General features: G+C 32.6%; 1 protein-coding gene across 1 annotated transcript in view; it reads left to right on the plus strand.

The window, feature by feature from the left end:
* Positions 1-3,272, plus strand: part of LOC106459551 (dipeptidyl peptidase 4-like) — a 40,779-nt gene extending 37,507 nt beyond the window's left edge. The window contains exon 11 of the mRNA XM_022386056.1: positions 535-3,272. Coding sequence (XP_022241764.1) covers positions 535-687 — 153 coding nt within the window. The 3' untranslated portion in view covers positions 688-3,272. The remainder of the gene's footprint in view (positions 1-534) is intronic.
* Positions 3,273-19,098: the final 15,826 nt, after the last annotated feature.

Consider the following 19,098-nt stretch of genomic DNA (forward strand, 5'->3'; position numbering starts at 1 on the left):
TAGAAGCCTATGACCATGTCGTTCGTAATATGTGTCGCGTAAGATGCCTTTCAGGTTCAAAATTATAATTACGAATAACAATACTAAATATTTCGTGTCCATTTCGGTTAGGGCGTGGGTTGGCCATGGTTAGAACTCTGGAATTTAGAGCTGTTGATACCTCAAAACATTCCCCTCTCTTTAAGTAGTGACATTTAACCCCTTAGGTTGGATAATGAACGGTAAGGTGCTGTTGACTGGCTGCTTTCCCTCTGTTCAGGAATTCAAAATTAGTGACAGCTGTATATAGCCTTGGCAGCTTTGCCATAAATAGAAATACTATTTCGGCCAAAAAAGTTTGGTAAAATATAATTTCGTTGCAAATGTCAATACTTCTGTTCCAGTAAAGAAGTAGATACTCCTGACGTCAAGTTTTTATCCTTTTTTGTTTTTTCATACTAAAGTATCTATTAAGTCGAGAAATTTTGATTCTTGTATTCCATTTACAGACAATCATTATATTATTATAAACTTGTTAATTTTCGTTTCTTGCAGATTTATCCAGACGAAAACCACAACTTAGCCAATGTCCCCTTGCATTTTTACCAGACTATGGAAGCTTTCTTTGATCAGTGTTTCAATATTCCTCGCAAAGGTGGCATAGGACTCCAAAAAACGAGCAAAAAAGTTTTTATAGGAGGAAGATAGTGCCAGTTTAAAGTTATGTTTTCCTTATCCTCTACTTTCACTATTTCCTGATCCTTTTGTTCACTTTTTATTTTTGTTTCACTTCGGAGAAGCTGGTTTAAAAGTTTCGTTGAAACGTACTGTTTATCTCCAGCTTTGGCACTGATAAAACGATTCTTTTTGTTATATTCACAGTTGGTAAATAGCTTCAAACACTTACTACTAGAGGGCGCTAAGCTGCTTATGTGCCAAATAGCGTATCAGGGAAATACAAGTTTCTAATTTTTAACACCAGATTTAAAGACTTTTAGCTATTGTTACAATGCCAGAGATTAAAAAAAGAGGGTTCAAGATCTTAACTGTTTCCAGGGTTTCCTATTCTGTAAGAAAATTGTAGCAAGTGGAGATCTCTAAAGAGATATAATATCCCTGATATAGGTTTACTATAATTACTCTAGACAATCGAAATTAACGAATTCCTTAAAATAACGTATCTGATCATAATAACTCTATTTTGTCACACCCTTTCATGACGTAAAAAATAGATATTAATAAGTATTCATATACGGAACAAGTGTTAAAATTAAATACAACAAAAATTATTTTGAATTATGTTTCAAAAAAAAAAAATTAGTAGTGCCACGATATATATTTTAGTCGTCTACCAATGATATAAATGTATATGCTGTATTTGAGTAGAAATTGTTAATATTTATTATCATAATATGCATTTAAATTCGTTTTCCAGAGCTTACAATTTTAAATGAAAGGGTAAATTAAATCACGGAGTTCGAGTAATTGGTCTTACGACTGCGATTTTCTACTTTTCATCCCATTTATTTTCCAGCTATTATGGGTATAAGTTAGAACTAAAAAACTGTAGGTTTTTAGAACCAACAGCTTGCGTATTAAAACATGAAAAACTGTTCAGTAAACGGAAGTGTCAGTGTTGATTAACAGTTTCGAGAAATAAATTTCCTGAGCAAACCAGGAATCGGAAGTGTGCAATCATTTTAAATTGTCCTCGTCTTTCGTTTAGTCGGTATGTTATTTATTATTCGAAAATATTTTGATGAGATTTGAGGCAACCTATCGAGTGAGAAATATACACTTGGCCGCATTAATGAATAAATAGTATGTTTAGCAACAAACTTCTTAATAGTAATTAGGCCTAACTGTTTAATTTTAGACTTATCATATTTAATTTACTACTTTGCAGAGAGCACATAACAAATTTATAATATTTTGATTATAATTTTCAATAAAGTTAATATTATTTTGCAACGGTCTCTAAGCAATTGGGCCAGAAATTGCTTAATGGTAAGCTTGCCGCACTACGAATCTGAAGATTCGTGGTTCTCGTCCCGTTGCTACAAAGTCTTGTTTCATATTTGGAACCCTGACTGTGTTATAAGAATAACGGTCAAATCTCACTATTCGATTAGAGTAGGCCAAGAGTTGGCAATGGGTGTTTTGATTAACTGCCTTCCCTCTAGTCTATCAGTTTGAAACTAGGGACGGCTACTCCAAATAGCCCTTATATAGCTTTACGAGAATATCCGAAACAAAAGAAATCCAAGCAATCGCCTCGTCAGTGTGTAGTTGAATTAAAATTTCAATTAAAATTATTTTTTCTAATGTAAAGTTTTGTATTTTAAGTAAACAATCTTTTATAATCATATCACTGATTGGTTACTCCTAGATATCATGAAATTAACTAATAGGAGACTAATCGAAACTCGACAACAATAAATATGTTTACACAGTTGAGCTGGACATTTTTGACTCACTTCCTAGTTGAAGAAATTTCCCTCAAAAATTAGACTATATTTAATCAGTTGATTCTATGAGAGCTAGTTTCATATTTCTTTCATCTCCGTTTTCTAAACAAACAACAATCTTATTTTTATTACCTATTAATTCTAGTGTTTCTTCTGTTGCTCTTATATATCTAACGAAAACACAAGCACACAGCTTACTAGCCCACCAGCCCAATAAACTTTGGAATTTCAACTAGTTTAGTTTAATAAATATTTTTATGCCTGGCAAAATACTTTCATTATTTCAGAACCTGACGTCTATTTAAAGTATTTTCATTTATATTGAACAACGTAATGCTTTTTTTAACTTATTTAACTTAACATACAATCCAACTGCTTGTTTTAAAGTTCCAACTTCCGATATGATTTGTTTTACAGCAGGCCTACTCTATTTACTACATCTTGAAGTATCTCAAATGGTTTTACCATTCACTTTGCATCGTATGAGAATGAACGCCCTCATAATATGAATTGTGGTTTATGAGCAGTAGAGCTTGGATGTCCAAGCTCCTCTATATAAATATGTTTGTGTCAAATATGTCTATCAATACGTAAGGTGCTTTGAATCTGGATTATTTTACATTCGGTGTCGTATTTACTTTTTTGCATTAGGTCTCTTTCATTATAACTATTTGCATTATCTACAAAGCATCCTATTAATATTTCATATACACAACTATATGAAAGCAGTTTATGTTTCAATAAGAACTGTTTAATGTTTCCATAAATAACACAGACTGATAACTAGTTTAAAAAAACTGTAGTCTCACAATCAGCACTTCATAACCATGATAGCGCTTAAATAATTTCTTTCAGCGAAAATAATAATAATATTGCCTTCAGTGACATTTGTTTTCTTTATAGTGGTAAATTTAATTATAATTAACACTGATTATCCATACTTAATTGCAGATATCATAATGGTGAATAAGTTAGAACGTTTACCTATAAAAGAGGATTGTTAGTATTCTTCACGTAGGAAAATTTGGTTAGTGTGTAATTATTCCTATATTAGCAAGTTCAGTATATTTTGTCTCAAAGCTAATTATTTAGATAGGAAGAATTGGAGGTATTATAAGATTATCTCATTTCATGAAACATAGCTTGACGTATCCTAGACAACTATGTACCCCACAACATTTTAAATAATACAAGTTTAAAAGTTGTTTAGCTAGATGAAAAAATTTCAAAATATTTTATAACACGCTTATTCATTGCCAGTTCATGATAACATGTTATTTGACAGGGAGACGAAGGATCTCTAGTACTACAGAAACCCATATTTTACTTGATATTAAAGTAATAGATTTAATAGGTATGTTTTATGTGACATCAACTTTACATGTTTTCAAAAATATATTTTATCTAATGCTCACTTCAATAGCCTTAAAAAGGCAAACTTCAAACTTTATAAAATTACGTTAATGTGTTGAGCTGAAATCTGATATAAATATCTAGTTCACTGAAAAACGTGTGTGTGAGTGGTTTTAACTGAAGTTAAAAATAGATTCCAAAATGTGAATTTTTTCCTGGAAGTGATTCCCATAATGAACACCTGTTAAGTGTTAAATATCAGGTTGATACTTCTCCAGCTATTCAGTCTAATGATTACAATTAAGTGAAATATCATATCGATATTGTGATTGCCTAAACTAAGTCACTTAAGTTTTAAATGGAAATAATATGTTATTTATACTATAGTATTGTGGTTTATTTCAATTGCTTCTTAGACTTCTAACAATAACAAAACAGACCAACTTAGTCTGGCTGTTCTTCTTTCTTGTTTCTATGAATGCTTAAAGTTTCGTTATAAAAATTGTGTTTAGATTATGATTGGTTAAAAAGATATAGTAGTTAATATGTTTCCAGAACTTCAGCCAATCATTTGGTTTAAATAACTACTGTATGACTATCACAAATTTGTTTCCATTTATATGTGTATGTCTGTCTGTGTATGTATGTATATATATATATTCTAGTAGCACTTAAAATACGTTTACTATGGAAAACGTTGTTGAATCAACATTTTTTTTAAAACATTATTTGGGTAATCAGTGATAAAAAGAAATATGAATATTTATTACCTATATTATTCATTAAACAGAGCTAAGCCTAAGAATAATTAATGAAAACATATTAAAATTATAAATTAGTTTTATAAAACTAAAGTTATCACAAATAGATGAGTCTACAATAAATATAAATAAGCTAACTAAAAAACGTAGTTTGGATTATGTATCGGATGAAGTTCAATTAATGAACTGGTTAAAAACAAATATATATTATTTCATTAGTTTATAAACAGCTTATACTGTAGTTATACGAAAACCAGATTAATAAAACTATATCACAAAGTGTATATCAGTAGAAAACTATATATATTATGTATAAGCTGATGTTTTCAATAAATTTATATGACAATTTACGATTTTTCATGTTTTACTTACTTTTTATGCCAAGATATGAGCATTTTGCATTTATGAATTTAACCTTAATAGCCTGTATAAGTGTAGAATGAACTTACAATTCAAAACTTTGTAAAAGTGTTGCTAATCTTTATTTAATTATTAAATCACGATTAACATCACAGCATCATATGGTTCTCATTCTCAACTTGGATGTAGGCCTATATTGTCAAAACGTCATTTATACGAAATTTTAAAGCCTAACACTCCACTCTAGCAGTGAACTTGTAATTAATGGTTTTATTGAGTGTATAAATACGTAATTTCACAAAACAAATAGTTGTATATAGTCTTGGCGCAATAACAAAGTTTGCAAATGTACATATAATCATATGGTTTAATTAAGAGAATAAGGAATAGCTCAATATATATATATGGTTAAACACATAAAATCACTAAGTATAAACATAAGTGGATTGAATGGAACAGGAAATAAATCATAATAATATCTTGATATTACACTCAACTACGACAAACACCACATAATACTTCAGATATTTTATTAATTCTAGGCCGAAGACTCTATTCAGAGTAGCCCCAAAGCTATACAACTTAGAACACTGAGGTGACGATTTACTGTTTTGGAATAATAATTCTGGAATATTCATATAAACGGATTTAAAGTAATTAAAGCTATAATAACAGCGTTTGTGCTGTGTCGATTAATGCATTTACCATAATAATAGTGGAATATTAATACAAAAAGATTCGAAGTAATTAAATTTATAAGAAAAAAGTTTGTGCTGTGTCCATTAACTGATTTGATATAACAATACTGGGATATTAACATAGTAATTTCAAGTAATTAAAGTGGTGAGAACAGCTTTTGTGTTGTGAAGGTTAATTGATTTAGCAATACAATACTGGGACACTAATATAAACAAATTCCAAGTAACTTAAGCTGAAAAACGGATTTTTGCTGCATTTACTAACGTTCGGTAATCGTAACTGTGATACCTTCGGTTATCTTATGGGTTATTTCTCTTAGATATTATGCTCTAGCTGAAACATTACTTACCTTTAGGGTTATGTGATCTATAATTTGTCTTCAATTAATAGGAATATATATATATATATATATATATTTGCAATGTTGTTCTATCGTTGAGTGGGTTTTCATTTAATTATTTATTAATAATAATAATGCAAAGTCCGATTCATGTAATGCTAATGAATTTAACTTACTTCTTCGATAACGTTGGCTACAGGCTACATTCCCTAGTAGGCCTAACTTTACAAACAGCACTACAGCCACAATTCCAAGACTAATGATACACCTAACTTACTTATAAATTTACTTGTAGACGGACTAACTTGCTAAATCGTAACTGACGACCAGATGTAAAACTCAGTAAATGATACTGAACAAAAATTTTATCTTTCAGGGTCTGGAATGGTCTGATGGCTCAAAGTGATCAAACATCTTTTTTATGTTATCAAAAATATACCTAAAAGTAATATATATGACTCTATGTTTTCTTATCTATGGAAACCTTCACACGTTGAAAATTCACAAGCTACATAAATAAACTTAAACCTTTCATATAATATTCTTTTACAGCGTTTTATTATCATAATTTTTCAAATGATAGGAAATGTATTACAGTTTGACTTTTTACAACAACACCTTAAACGATCATCATGTACAATAATTTGTTTGTTATCACAAAAAGATGATATATACAAATATATGTTTGTGTGTGTGGTATGCAGTCATGCCATACGTTCTCTAACTTCTAATTTTAATGTAGAAATTTTAAACATTTTCCATTTATTCAGAATCTATGTACTTTTCGCATAACACGTGGTCAAGAAATTCGTTAAGTTCATTCTGTTTTAGCTGTCTCTCTTTGTTCCTTTGTTGTTCCCTAGAGATAATTAGCACATCGCTAACACAAATATTCAACAATAAAGTATCTTAACAGCAGACATCCCAATGTTAAATTCACTGTTGAACATCAACATAACCACCTATGAGCTTCCATTCTAAGACCTCTTAACTTATGATAAAGATGGGAGTTTTGAATGGAATGTGAAATTTTCCCTAAGAAGGCTTTAACTGCTTTTTATTTGAACTTTGATAGTTCCATATTGTTGTCTTTTAAGAAAAACCTGGTTAAAATATTAGTCCGTTGGGCATATAAGGTAGCTAGTAAACACGATTTTTTTTTACAAAGCAAGACATAATATTATTATTAAGAAATTCTTATATAAAAAACGCCATTTCAATGGCCATTGTAAATCAAGTAATTCAAAACTGTTTAATTAAATTAAACAATAAGAGTCACTCTACACTGAACTGCAGTTAAACAACAAAAATTATTTAGTCTTCCCATATAAAGGAAAACAGGCTATTCTGATGAGAAACCAGTTACTCAACCTATGTTATATAGCATATCCTCAAGTGAAATTGAGATGAGTTTAAGCCTGTATGCAGATTAGAGTATCTTTTTAGATATAAGGATCAAATACCTATATTCAAAACTCCTAGTATGGTAAATGAATATAAATGCCCTACATTTCTTTTGGTGGAGTAAAAATTATTGTTTTTGATTTTAAGCAAGTTGGTTGACAGAAAGGCATCTCGAGGAAAGAAAGTCAGTTAAATTATCCAATTTGCTAGTCCAGTGAAAAGCAACCATCCAATGTCCAACGCAAGTATCCACTTTGTCTTTGTCTTAGTGATAAATAACGACAGTTTTCATTATATATTACAAACTGCAACAAGTCTATTTATTTCCTAGCTTAAAATCAGTCATTGTAGTTAAGTTCATTATTAGTTCGGGGTCTATCCTGAGGCTACAGAAATGATTTAAACGTTGTTCACAGTTTCATCTCAAGTATTATATATATTTCAACTATAAATGTAATGAGTTGTAATCATGCAATGTGTAGTCCTACTTTGTTTTCATGCAGCTATTAAGCTCCATATAAAGTAAATGAAACTGTACATTGAACCTTATCATGTAACTGAGTTCTATTCTTCTATGTATTGTTTAAGTACACGTGATACACTACATTCCTTTTACGATGTCCTTTATATAAAGTGGAAATGTCGAAGGGCATCTTATGGTGTTACAATAAGTCAATAATTTGATGCTAACAAAAACTCATAAACGTATTTCTGATGTTTAATGACTGAAAAAGGACTGATAAAAATAACAGTTCACTAACTTAATCTAGCTTAGGCCGAAACAGTTGTTAAAGTAACTAATTATATAGATAACTTATCCATCATTCTATGTCTGTCGTATCCTAGCCGTCCCTAGGAACCCTGGCAATAAGCTTTGTGGATACTGAATGTAACAGGTATAATGTAGCTGGCACGTTATTACATTCGTTTTTTTTACTTTCACTCATACATTCTTAAATTCGAATAAATCAATGGTATTTGAAGCTACATAAATTATTTAAACGTTGTTCACAGTTTCATTCTCAAGTATTATATATATATATATATATTTCAACTATAAGTTTAATGAATTGTAATATATAGATGGACGATTGAATTACTATAAGCCCTTATTTAGTAGTCTTTAATGATATGCTAAATTAACAGTTTTGCAACTATAAACTATCTAAGAGTGGGAATTGTAAGGTGGCGCTATCTTGTAACAAAAATAAGACACTCTTATATAAATATTTGCATAAAACTGACACGTAATTTAATGATATTTTAAAATTGTTAAAACTTATGTTCTTGTTTTGGCATTTTTCTAGATATTACTAATATGTTCCAATATTGATTATAAAATTAAAAACAAAAAATATCGAACTAGCGGTGCTTCACTCAAAAAAAAAGCAATGAAAATGACAGAAAGTTATGCAAAAGTTAAACTAGTGAAGTTATGACTCAGCTACACTGTTGATTACAAGTTGTAGTAAAGAGGTTGGGGTCAAAAGCTAGTTTCCCTAGAGCAGTTTTAATTTTCATATGTTTCAGAGAAATGCAGATGGGGCGATAGATAATATAAGCACGACACACAGTCTAAGAAAATATCAACGAGTTTCCATACTGCAAGTAAAATATTTTCCAAACAGAATATGTTTGAATACGTAGCAAATAATGTTTGCACTTCCCTGTACTTTAATAGCGATTGTTCGTTTGTGCTTGGCTAGAAAATGTTTCGTCTCAAAATTAAATCACTTAATTAATAAAAGTAAACTCTGGCTCAATAATCCCAGTTGAGAGCTATTTTTTCGCCTCGCTTAATGCTAATAATTAAGAAGTGTATTACAGAAACTAGCTAAAGATGCCCGATGAGGAAGCAAAAATCGTACAAAGGACAATGTTAAATAACACTCTCCTTCCTTTTTTTTATTAAATCCCTAACGACCGCATTAGATACTAGGTCCATACTCTGTTTTGTGGAAGGTAATGATTGACTCATTCGACTGATTAAATACTTGTGTCTTTTAAATTCAAAGTCAAAAGTCTATAGAGAGGTGAAAATATGCCCTATTCGGTATATTTGCATCCCCGTTTTAGGACCAAAATCATAAAACAAGATAGCCCATGTACACTAACGGATAGTCTCCAGTTACCAGACAAAAAATACGGTAATCAATTCTGGGTGATGGATGCTAATACACAGACACACATACTGAGATGTTTCTGGTTTCTAAACTCGAGGGAATAGTGTGTGTGTGTGTGTGTTTTTCTTATAGCAAGATTACATCCGGCTATCTGCTGTGTCCACCGAGGAGAATCGAACCCCTGATTTTAGTAATGTAAATCCGTAGACTTACTACTCTTCCAGCGGGGGAACGAGGGAAGAGAAAGCCTTCAGATATTGTTCACCAAAGTTTACTTAGTGATCACAAACACGTAAAGTCTATTTACGTTTCTTAGAATTTCTATATAAGCAGTATCCCGGTAAGACAGCGGTAAGTTTAAGGACTTATAACACTTAAATCCTGGATTCGATTTCTCGCAGTGGATAGACCGCATATACCCAATTGTGTAGCTACATAAACGTGATAATCGTCAACCTATTACCAGCAATCTGGATCCCATACATCGAACGTTTCACTGTTACTTTCAAGTGAACAGCATAGATTTACAAGTGTTACATTCAACTGGCTTACGAAGATCAACCACTGTTTCATTCAACTGACTTACGAAGATCAATCACTGTTATATTCGATTGACTTACATATATCTACCAATGTTAAATTCAATTCAACTACTTGGATCTGCCACTGTTACATTCAACCGACTTACGTAAATCAACCACTGTTCGATTCAATTCAACTACATACATCAAGCACTGTTACATTCAATTGACTTAAGTAGATTTACCACTGTTATATTCAAACAATTTACGTAGATCAGTCACTGTTACACTTAGTTTACTTAAATAGATCAACTACTGTTACGTTCATTGACTAATGTAGATCAACCACTGTTACATTCAATTGAACTACATACATCAAGCACTGTTACATTCAATTGACTTAAGTAGATCTACCACTGTTATATTCAAACAATTTACGAAGATCAACCAGATCTACCACTATTACATTCAATAGACCTACGTAGATCAACCACGATGTATTTTTCTTTCTGATTCGCTGTCAAACCAAATCTAAGAATTGTCGACCATATTTCGAGGGGAAAATAATTACTTTCATTTGAATACTCGAAAACAGCCTAATAATTTAAAGCAGTTGAATACTTCATGAACAAATAACTATGTGCATTTCTTTCGGAAAAAAATTTATTAATGATACTTGTATGTGGAATTTTGTAAACTGTTAACTAGAAGTGCATGAACATCATACTCGAACTATACTAGATTCTGAAGTGAAATTCAATTAAACAGGAACACGGGTAATGACAACAGAAATGTCATGGTTACTAATCTACCTCACTTATTGGCTGCTAAGTAATTTGCTTTGCAGGACTCCTCCAGAGTTCAGCTTTACGACATTCGACAGGGGAAGTTATGGAAAAGTGGAAATGATAAAGCTTTGATATTCGACAGGGGAAGTTATAGAAAAGTGGAAATAATAAAGCTTTGATATTCTACAGGGGAAGTTATAGAAAAGTGGAAATAATAAAGCTTTGATATTCTACAGGGGAAATTATGGAAAAGTGGAAATAATAAAGCTTCGATATTCGACAGGGGAAGTTATGGAAAAATGTAAATAATAAAGCTTTGGAAATACTGGTACTTTTCAAGGAGACGTTCTGTTGTAGTGCAGATCTATGGTTCATTAAGAGTACTATTTGTGTTCCTTTCTTCCATAAAATACATCAACAAGTCGCAAAGAGAACCTTAAGTGGGTGGATCTGATGGATCAGACTGTGAAACCATTAATACTTCTCCGTGTATCTGGGTGCTTTCCACATTCCTCAGAAACGAACAATTTTCTGATACGATTTTGTGCTTCTGAATGAAACATAAACAAAACATTATTTGTGTTTATTACTGTTGTTTTCTCTGGTGTACTGGTAAAGGCTGAAAAATAATGTAATTATTAACATTAACAAGACGCAGTATTGGCCTCGTATGTTGAAAAAAGTTTGAATTTTTTGAAACAGAAATCAGCAAATGTGAAAAAAAGTTCGCTGAAAAATATAGTTAGGCCATGCGTGTCCTAGTGCTAGTTTATCGGGATGCGGATCACAAGGTCCAAGGTTCAAGCCTTTCTGCTTCTCTATTCACTCTATTTTGAATGAGAGACGGCTATAAATGAACTTTGGGGGTCTCTAACCTATATAGCAGTTTAACCCAGGTGTAACATAGGTTACCGTTCATTTGAAAACGTGGAAAATAGAAATACCTAATTAAAGGTAATATTATCCAAACATAAATACGTTGTCCGAAGGTCGTTCATTCACCGGGCTAAACTTTACCGCATGAAGTAAATGACTTTTGTTTTGGATTTTAGCCAGGACCTTTTGAAAAATACTAGTTGAATAACTTTTATTAAGACCTTTTAAAAAATACTAGTTGAATAACTTTTATTAAGACCTTTTAAAAAATACTAGTTGAATAACTTTTATTATGACCTTTTGAAAAATACTAGTTGAATAACTTTTATTAAGACCTTTTGAAAATACTAGTTGAATAACTTTTATTAAGACCTTTCAAAAAATACTTGTTGAATAACTTTTATTAAGACCTTTTGAAAAATACTAGTTGAATAACTTTTATTAAGACCTTTTAAAAAACACTAGTTGAATAACTTTTATTAGGACCTTTTGTAAAATACTATTTGAATAACTTTTATTAAGACCTTTTGTAAAATACTATTTGAATAACTTTTATTAGGACCTTTTGTAAAATACTATTTGAATAACTTTTATTAGGACCTTTTGTAAATACTATTTGAATAACTTTTATTCACATATATATATTTGTAAGCTGACTTGGAACGTTCAGTTAATGGTTAATGTTTGTCAAAAATAACCGAGCTATTATTATTATAATTATTATTATGGTCACATAACGAGTGATGTGTTGAAAGAGATGTGGTTAGGGCGAATCTGGATTTTCGTTGAAAGTTTAGAAAACGATATCAATTATATAAAAAACCTGAGTTAGTCACTGAAATTAATTAGGTGAGTAGTGACTAACTAATGAATGTGTAACAGTGGTGGATTCATATTTCAGTCAGTTAGTTCGTTTTCTACTTCCCCCTAATGGCTCAGTTGTAAATCTGAAGACTTATAACGCTAAAAATCGGGTTTCGATAACCATAGTGGGGACAGAACAGATATTCCATTGTGTAGCTTTGAGTTTAACAACAAATAACGAAACACTAATTTTTTACTTCAGTTTCATGAACATTTAATATGTATTTATACGAAGAACGAGGGATATAAGCAGTATCGTAAGTACAAGAGAATTAACGTAATTTCTGAAGTTTGGTCTATAGTTAGTGGACATTAGGTTAACTTAGTTCCGTAAAAGTAAATCTCTAGAAATTCTAAAAGTTGAGGCTGAAGCAATGAAATGCTTTTGTTATCACTACAAGGTTTCTAAAAATCCATCTCCCCCGTTAATTTAAGGATTGCGAGACTAGTTTCTACAAGGTTTCTAAAAATCCACCTCGCCTGTTAAATTAAGAATTGTGATACTAGCTTCACCTTATTGTGTAGATCTAGGCTCATTAAAAAGAAGTAGCCTATGGTCAGAAGTAAAAAATTTTTAAGGATTACTTTGCACTGTCAAAATAAAGATTTTGAATAAAGCGAAATAATGTGAGGAATCTTGAACTACGCATGCTTGAAATTTTCCTATCTTAATTTGATATTTGCAAAAGTTCTTGCTTTTCTACGCCCCCACCCCGTTCCTCCCCGATGATTCAGTGGTAAGTTTCAGAGCTTATAACTCTAAAAAACGTTTCGATACCCACGGTGAGCACAGCATTGATAGCCAAACGTGTAGCTTGACGCTCAAGAATAAAATATACAAATGAACTTAGAAAAGTACTTTGTTTGTTAGTCGCAAAGCTATACAATGGACTATCTGTGTTGTGTCCATCACGGGTATCTTAATCCAATTATTATTGTTATAAGCCCTCAAACTTTCTACGTTCAACAGATACCTTTATAGACAAGAAGAAATAGAGTAACAGAAAGTTTCACATAAAAAAGATATTATAATATTGTCACCAGTACATATCATGGTAGTGTCAAAAACAGTTTCTTGTTATCTAGCGAGTTATTAATATACAAATATACACACAAATATTTTATGTTTGTATTTTCCAATAGGTTAACAAGTGGAAGATAAATATGTTTTAGAGTCACATTGGGCTATCTGCTGTGTCCACCGCGGAGAATCGAGCCCTGGATGTTAACGTTGTAAGGTCCTGTCCCACCGGGGGACGTGGAAGATAAAATCTAAGGAATATGACATAATGCATATTATGTCGAACCAAGAACAAATATCAGAAGACGTTACTTCAGGTAACCGAGTAAGACTTTTTTTTTTGTATTTTCAATTAGCATATGTCCTTTGTTTCAAGTTTCAAAAGTAAACCGAAGACAAAATCTATGGCGTTGTAAAATACAGAATGATAGATCGTAGATAATTTTATGTAAAAATGAGCCTTAAAAAAATATATTATATTCAACTAATATCAAAGAGAAGGATTAGTCAAAACAAGACACGAATATTAATAAGAACGGTGTTCTAGTTCTTCTGTTGCATGCTATTAGAGCTACTTGTCACATTGTTGATCGTTCTTAACACTAGCGGTCATGATATTGTGATATTGTCTGAAACAGAAATGTTCGTTGTATCAAGCTTCTGCGAAGAATAGAGATTTGAATATTAGATCGCACATCTTGACAAACCTTCCACGGATCCTATACTGTACGAGGACATTGGCTTCTAATTTTTTTGTATTTATATCGGAAATTCGTATAAAACTACACAAGGGCTATCTGTATCTAATTTGTAACTGCTAGACTAGAAAGAAGACGGTTAACCAATTATTGTGCTTTGGTTTGTAATCGAAAAATGGGACTTGACCATTACTCTTATAACACACACACACATAACCCCAAGTGCGGAGCACGATTTTGCGCCCACAATACGTAAATTATGCACCCTCGAATTCACAGTTCAATACGCTAACAACTACTAAGACCACGTTTAACCAGACAGAAGGCATAAAAATTCATTAAAGAAAACAGATATCTGGTTGAATGTGATTGTAATATTTTTGGCCATCATTTTAAAACCGATATCTGGTTGAATGTGATTGTAATATCTTCGGCCATCATTTTAAAACAGATATCCGGTTGAATGAGATTGTAATATCTTCGGCCATCATTTTACGAGAAAAACATCAGTTGTTCAGTGGTGCAGCTAGACCTCATGGAGTCATTGAAGCAAAATTACAATCAATTATCTAATTAAGGATATCAAGCTATATGCCCAGCTTCGTCGCAAATGTTGTGTTGTTTTTGTTTGTTTGTTTTTTGTTTGGGGGGGGGGGGTTGGAAATACTCTTTCGTTATAAAGTTTTGTATTTATTTGTTACGCTGGGTTACGTTGGGGTGTAGGTTTTGAGACGTTCCTGTCCTAAAACGCTGTAAACGTATCCTCCTTCAGAAAGGCTGTGATTCGTAAATCCGTTGAGAGGCAAGTTATTTAGAAATGGAAAGGTATGGGAAAATAATTTTTGGTGGTATGGAATGAGATGTTGTGAGTATACCCTGTTACTGTTAATATCATGGCTGTCTTTCGTGGTCTTCCTGCGGAATTTCTATAAATATACATCATTTACTCAAAAGGTCTGTAACAAAGCTTGTTACACAAACCCAGATTTGAAAAGAAAGGTTATACTTTTGAATGAGCGGGTCTTTGGAGGGTCCAAGAGGTTAAAAGTATTAATATAAAAGCCCCGTACACAAGCATTGTGCTGCAGCTGCTCCTAGGCATTCAACATGATAACTCAGTATTCAGCTGAAGAGCAGTTTAACATAGTACTACTGCATGGAACATGCCATCCAGACTGCATGAGCATCTGTATGCAGAACAATTCCCAGATGATCAACGTCCATTACACCAGATGAAAGAAGGTGTGTGTCTGCGGCTGCGTACTACAGGATCAATTACACATATACCTCATAGAACATTAACCGATATTGATAATGAAGCCACCATATATCATTATATCATTATTTGGAAGCACAGTTCTTGACTATTTGCCACTATTTTGTGATACTGTTAGAATGTTTCTTTCATCTGCATCTATAACTGTGGTTGTTGTGAGTGATTTTGATCATCTTAGTGTATTATCCGTATTAATAAAAGTTTGAAAGGACATGTCCTTGAAGTTTATCCCGAATGACACTAATGATATTGTTACAAGGTAAGCCCACAAAACTTCATTCGATACCATAATAATTACTTTCCTATATCTCTCAATTTCTAAATTGTTTCCCTGTTAATAGACATCTGAACTATCTGGTACATAAAGCACTAATTATCTGTCTAAATGTTATTATCAATACAAACTTGTTGTTTTGTTTTATATCGTCTCTAGAGCACATAACCATATACGTTCTATCTAGAGCGCACTACCATGTATGTCTTTTCTAAAGCGCACTGCCATATACATCCTGTCTATAGCGCATAGTCATATATGTCCTGTCTAAAGCGCACTGTCACTCATGTCCTGTTTAGAGTGCATAGCCATATATATCCTGTCTAGAGCGCACTGCCATATGTCTTTTTTAGAGCGCACTGCCATATATGTCTTGTCTAGAGTGTACTGCCATATATGTCCTATCAGAGCTCATAGCCATATACATCCTGTCTAGAGCGCACTGCCATATATGTCCTATCTAGAGCGCATAGTCATACATATTCTGTCTTGAGCTAATAGCCATATATATCCTGTCTAAATCGGACTGCAATATACGTCTTTTCTAGAGCGCACTGCCATATATGTCCTGTCTATAATGCATAGCCATATGTCCTGTCTAAAGCACACTGCCATATACTTCTTGTCTAGAGCGCACTGCTATGTATAAGAGAGTTAAGAGAAGGTGTAAATATTCCTCTAAGACTAGTTGCCAATTTCTTGAGGTGTTGACTGGTGGACGAACTATATAGATAGGTGAGTGGGTGGATTAACTTGTTTGTTAAGCACAAAGCTTCACAATGCGTTCTGCCCACCGCAGAGTATCGAAATGCGATTTTTGGTGTTATAATGAAATGGCGTGTAAACGGATGAATAAATTGAAATACAAATGGATGCTACAATGAATAATTAAGTAAATGGGTTTGTGACCTAAATTTTCATTTTTACTTGTAGCAGGTTCTAGAACAAGTAGTATGCAGGAAAGGAATTCTCATTAAACTAGATAGACCAGTTCGGTGTGCAAGAGCTTGTTTTCTACCAAAGAAATGCTGGTTTATAAAGGTATATAATAAAAGTGGATCTTATCAAGATAGTTTGCTGAATCAGAGATTTTGTTACCACGTGGAGTTTAAAGTAGCCATAAGACTAGATTGCAGTGGCCTAAGTATGCCTTCTCAGTCCCAACAATTTCGGGGGAGGGCAAGCCAAAGGGGAGCCTGGATGACGTGACAAACTTAATAATTGCCGACAAGGAGAATAGATCTAGGGGACCCAATTATTTTTGATGTGAGGGGGAGGGGGGCATCTTTTGTAATCACGCCACTTCTAAATGGGTAAAGTATCACTTAGAATGAATCCGAATCTGACTTAAAACTAATTTAATTTCTTCACACGTTTTATTTATAGTAGGATTTAGTTGTCGTTTTAACGGATTTCACATTATTTAGAAAATGATAAGGTTGGTGGTTTCTTAAGAATATCTTTGATGGGCATGCAAGGTAAAAAGTTTAATTTAAAATGACAGTTTGTTACAGTACCATATGACCTTATTTAGAGTAGAGCAAAACTTGCGTCTGTGATAGTGAATAAGGCCTAAGTTTTTAGTTTATTCATTTGTTTTTGGTTGAGGTACACAGCTACGCAATGGGTTATCTGCGGAGTGCTCATTGCAGGGATCGAATACCGAATTTCAGCGTTCTAATTTTTCAAGCCTTTCAGAGATTAGTCATTTTAGTACTAGCTTAAAGATGCTATTATAGTATAGCATTTGTAAGTTACGAGAAAATAAAATAAAAAGTCATAAAACATTTACAGTGGCACAGTTGTAAAACCTATTTTATTACTATACCTATCGGGAAAAAACCTTCTCTCAGATAACATTTAAACTCTACAAATGCAATTCCTTTGTTCAGCGTCTCAGTACAAGAATATTGTGCCTCGTGATAGCACTTGGTGGAACTTTTATCACATTTGTATCACGCAAGGCTTCACAATAACTCACCAGAATTAACGTACTGAAAAACGAAAAATTATAAAGTCATCAAACATGGCACATAGATTATTATTTCTGTGTTCCAGAAATAGAAACACCCTATTAAAGTCGAACATCATAGTATCAACTGAGTTTATGCTGGTCTTTTTCTATGCAAATACACAGTGTATTCCCGGTTGCATACATATATATTTCTTAACAAATCTAACTGGAATTCCCAGGAAACACTTGTTATTCAAGGTTTGAAAAAAAACAAAAAAAAACTTTATATTTAACTGATATTCTGTTATAATACATTTAGTTTTTAATTCTCGACTACACGTAAAACCCCGGGCATGTCGTTCTTAGAAACCTGGTGAGCTTATAGTAGTAGCACATAGTATGTATAAAGAACAACTCCTCTATGTAGGCCTAACTTTAACGCTTTTTCGTTTCTTCTGGCTATCAATTAAAGTGTGTAAAATATTTTATCAAAGAAAAACTTATTAGAAAAAGGTATCACGTAAATTATTCCAACCAGGAAGTCAAACTCTGACTAACATTTTGCGGTGTTTTTATGTAGAATTCTAGGAAGTAATTTCACGTATCCAAAAGTTTCGCGGTTTCAAAACCTTGAAATGATGTTAAATTAAGTTCGATATTTCAAGTAAGACTCGTATTATGGAGTCACAAAAAAATAACATTCAAATAACTTAAAACTGTTAAACGATAAGTGGGTCACAAAGCGTGCATGTGTGAGAAACTACTGACATCGAGTTCTAAACAAAGAAGAAGGGAACAGAAGTGTTCACAACACTAATAAAATAAAGCGTGACTTAGCTGTTGCGTTGAAGTTAGGCGGTATGAATAATTGAAACACGACCGTTTTAACTTCAAAATAGCAAGAGAAAACGCTTAGTGTGTACGTACCTTAGTATGGGCCAGGTCAAGTGGGTACAGTGCACCAGTGGTTCTGAAACTAGGGGGTGGAGGGGCGTGAGAAGGTTCACGAAAAAGGGAACAAATTACCGCATGCTTTTCACTAATATGTAAGCATTAAACTTTATATCATTGTATACGTACATACATCTCTATGTAGTGCACTACATTTTTAATATTTAGTGCTAGTGGCATATTGAATAGTTGTTACTGGTATATATTATTACGACAACGGAAGTCACGCAACGCTGGGAGCTTGCGCGCTGGAGTTACTCGAAGGATCATGAATTTTCCTGGCAAATCTAGCTTGTTCCAGAAGCCCTCTTCTTTAGTATATAAGCCCGGCAAATAAAGCCAGCGAAAAAGGATAGAATTGCATAGATAGATAGATATAGAGATATAT

Source organism: Limulus polyphemus, unplaced genomic scaffold (assembly GCF_000517525.1).
Source record: "Limulus polyphemus unplaced genomic scaffold, Limulus_polyphemus-2.1.2 Scaffold626, whole genome shotgun sequence".
NCBI lineage: Eukaryota > Metazoa > Arthropoda > Merostomata > Xiphosura > Limulidae > Limulus > Limulus polyphemus.